The 3,607-nt window shown below is 38.2% G+C and overlaps 1 protein-coding gene across 1 annotated transcript; it reads right to left on the bottom strand.

Annotated features, from left to right (window-relative positions):
• Positions 1 to 765: 765 nt before the first annotated feature.
• On the bottom strand, positions 766 to 2,858 carry F2RL1 (coagulation factor II (thrombin) receptor-like 1). The gene is made up of 2 exons (XM_010283333.1): positions 2,774 to 2,858; positions 766 to 1,871 (listed from the first exon to the last, which is right to left on the bottom strand). The coding sequence occupies exons 1-2, from the start codon at positions 2,856 to 2,858 to the stop codon at positions 766 to 768; spliced, it is 1,191 nt and encodes a 396-aa protein (XP_010281635.1).
• Positions 2,859 to 3,607: the final 749 nt, after the last annotated feature.

The following is a 3,607-nucleotide window of genomic DNA, read 5'->3' as shown; positions in this document are numbered from 1 at the left end:
AAATACAAGGCACATTATATAAAAATCAAACAGCTATTCATCAAAACTTTGTTAAATTTAAGATCATGCACTGACAAGCATTAAGTTACAGTATATAATCTCAACTAACATTTTATCTCAATGCTAGCTGACAAGTTCAGCTTGTCAACTCAATAGGATAACCTTACAGGCTTCTGCCATGTTATTATTTACAGCATGATAATTTGGAAAACAATATAAAATTACACTGTACTAAAGATAATAAGCAGTCTACACCAAGCTGGTGAAATGGATTCTCCTTTCCTTCTCTCTATGGTTTAAAATAATGTTCAGTGTAAGCAGGTACACAGAGCAAGGTCCTACACACACAATCTGTTCATCTGTTTAATACATTACAGTTAAAACCAAACAAAACAGATTTCTCTGTTAATTAAATATACTAGCAACACTACATAACATTCCAGTGATATTTTGCTTTTTAACAACTTCAATACTGGACAAAAATGTCTTCAACTACAACTCACTTTCACGTCAGCAGCATTTGTGCAGAGCATCTGAAATGTCATGATTTTTTTTCGAGCCTAGTGGGAAGACTTATCTGCTTATGATTTCTATACAGGGTAAGCAGCTGCCAGTTCCAGAATCCAGGCTTCAATGTAATTAAGCAGCAGAGATGTTTCTTCAGACTCTCTTTTGTATAAAAGAACTCTCTTGTCCGAAAGAACTGTCTTGTCACTTACTTCCTTTCAGCAGTAGTAATAAAAGTTGACTTTTCTAGGATTAAACTCAGTAGGTTGATTTAGTAGTCCCATTTGAGTTTGAAGAATAAGAATTTGATTTCTTGGGGTATCTGCTTGACGAGAGAGACACTTGCATCCTCCGTGTAGTTCGCACACTTCGGCAAAGAAGAGCATTTTTAAGGTTGTCTCTGAAGTCTTTTGAAATATAGTAATAGATGAATGGATCAATACAACTGTTCAAAGTAGAAAGACACAGTGCAGTTATGTATGACACATACAGATAGCTCTGGCTGTAGGTTTTGAGGAGCAAATAGTGCACAACAAGCAGCACATTGCTAGGTGTAAAACAGATGAGATACATAGACAGGACAGTGATAATGAGTTTGATTGCTCTTTTTCGTTTCTTCCCAGTGCTTACATCTGAGATGGAAGCATTCAGAGTCTTGATCATTAGTATGTAAGCGACAACAGTGAGGAGAGCTGGGATTAAGAAGAGTCCAATTGCAAGTGAAAGAAAATAATTGAACATATCGTGAGCCAAAACATTTTCAGGCAGCACATCATGGCAGGTAGTGATGTTAAGATTTGAAATATATGCCGTCTGATTAACAAGATACAATGGAATGGTGCCCAACAAAATCAGTATCCAGATAGCAAGGGAGATGCCCAAGGCAATTTCAGATTTCTTTCTTGAATGCACTATGGGGTTCACTACAACCCAATACCGTTGCACACTGAGACATGTCATAAAGAGAATGGAACAGTACATATTTCCGTAGAAAAATCCAACAAGTACTTTGCAGAGACCTTCACCGAATAGCCAATTATTGCCATTTACATGGTATGCAATCTTCAATGGGAACCAGACAACAAAAAGAAGGTCTGCCAACGCCAAGTTAACCATATAAATCACAGCCGGATGTTTCTTCTTTGTTCGGAAAAAAAAGACCCAGAGGGCCATCGCATTGCTTGGCAAACCAATAATAAAGACAATGACATAGACAATGGGAAGAAAAACTGTAGTCAGCTTTCCTGTGAGGGCTTTTGCTGCAAATTCATCCACTTTGTATAACTCTTCAGAAGCATTATTTGTATTTGGAACTTTCTGGCCAGCAAAACTTCTTCCTTTCGAACTGCTGGTTCCACTACTCTCTAAAAGTAAGAAAAAATAATAATTAAGAAGTTGCTGTTACTGAAGTAGAGACTTTTTGTCCTTTATAAAAATAAACTCAACATTGTGATTTACTCTGAAGAATTAAAGATGGCCTCATCAACAGAAAAATTAAGACTGGTTTTCAAACACTTGACAATTTTTCTTCTCTGTATTATCCAAAAGACAACCTATATCCCTATTGAAGGATTACAGAAACAACCAAAATGCTTTTCCACATCACCAGTGATATTAAAAATACCTTGTTAAAATGGCTGTCAGGTGCTCCTACCATCTGAACAGTTACAACAGAAACTGCTTCAAGTACCCCAGGGCACCGCTATCCTTTCACGTGGCAGTACCAGATTACCCAAGTGCTGGAACTCATGGAAACTTTGCAGCAGGTTAACCTAACTGCAGTAGAAGTTTCCTCAGTTTAGATGGCCTGAAAAATCAGGTATGCAGTAAAAAAGGGCATGCTGCCCTCAGAACTGAAACTCGGAATGTAATGCCAAAAGCCATGCACGAGTGATCACTAAGGAAAGAACAATGTGTGTCACACTGTGTCTGAATTGAAACTTCAACAGACCAACTTTGTGCATGAAGATGCAACAGGGCCTGTCATCTGGGATCTCCTTCCAATTCATGGGCAAGATGGTCAATCTCTGCAGATGGCCTTCCTACAGCTCAGTTCAGAACCCCTCCGGACCCAACACAGTCCTCTCATGCTAAAAGTTTAAACTGCACAGATACTGTCCATGAACTCGCACTGTTCCAAAAGGTCTGACATCCACCAAGCTAAACTGTATGGACATGGAACTTGACTGTCTGGGGGAGAATTATTTTAACCTCATCTCAGGTTCTATCAGTATTTGTGGATTATTTTAGCCACAAAAAAACCCACCCAACTGGAGTATAAAGGAGTCGTCTTCCTCATCAAGCAGGTTTGTGTACAACAAACCATGAACAGTGTTGAAGGATGGCACCATTGTTACTCTGTTAATGAGTTTTGACAAAATTCCAGAATAAAAAATGCTTACACCTTACATTTTAAAAGAAAAGAATTCTCACACAAGAAATACGTGAAATACATGTGTGGTTTCCAGGATTGATTCTCAAAAGCAGCACAACTTGAGATAGCTGTTCCTTTCAAGTTATTACTACAGAAGTCTGATGTATAGCATTAATATCCTGTCTAGACTGAGCGGCCTGCTAAAAAGGTGTGCAGAAATACAGCATATATTGGTACTCTTGAGAGTTTTTAATTAAGTTACCCTAGCTCCACTTAACAAGTATTTGACAAGCTCCAAGCACAAGCAGGCTTCACTGGAAAACTGAGGTGTGAGAAAACTTTTTGCCCGTACAATGACATGGACAAATATTTGCAGTAGACTGCATGAAGACTGAAGTCTAAATTATACAAAACAACAGTCCTAAAGAAAATTAATTCAAATGCCAAGCAGTCATTTTGGCCTATATGGGGTGTAATTACAACAGGGCAGAATTATACAAATCCTGCTCTCAGATCTTCAAGCCACATGGTTATGTTGGCAATACGGTCAAAGGCTACAAAGTTTACTTGTGTAATACAGAAATCCCAGGTCCCTAACCTGAGCTGTGAATAATGGAAGCCATAAAACCAGCTTGAAAAACATAGCTTACACAGATATCAGATAATGTAAATGATAATTAGCCAAGCAATGCCTCTTTTCTCAGGCTTATAGCTTAGCTGAGGAAG

The sequence above is a fragment of the Phaethon lepturus genome, unplaced genomic scaffold (genome assembly GCF_000687285.1).
Source record: "Phaethon lepturus isolate BGI_N335 unplaced genomic scaffold, ASM68728v1 scaffold21043, whole genome shotgun sequence".
Lineage (NCBI taxonomy): Eukaryota > Metazoa > Chordata > Aves > Phaethontiformes > Phaethontidae > Phaethon > Phaethon lepturus.
This window is presented reverse-complemented; position numbering and strand designations above follow the sequence as displayed.

Coding starts and splice junctions, on each gene's coding strand:
- F2RL1 (XM_010283333.1), bottom strand. CDS start 2,858: ATGGTGCCATCCTTCAACACTGTTCATGGTTTGTTGTACACAAACCTG. Junction 1,872..2,773: donor CTCCTTTATACTCCAGTTGG/GTGGGTTTTTTT, acceptor TCTTACTTTTAG/AGAGTAGTGGAACCAGCAGT.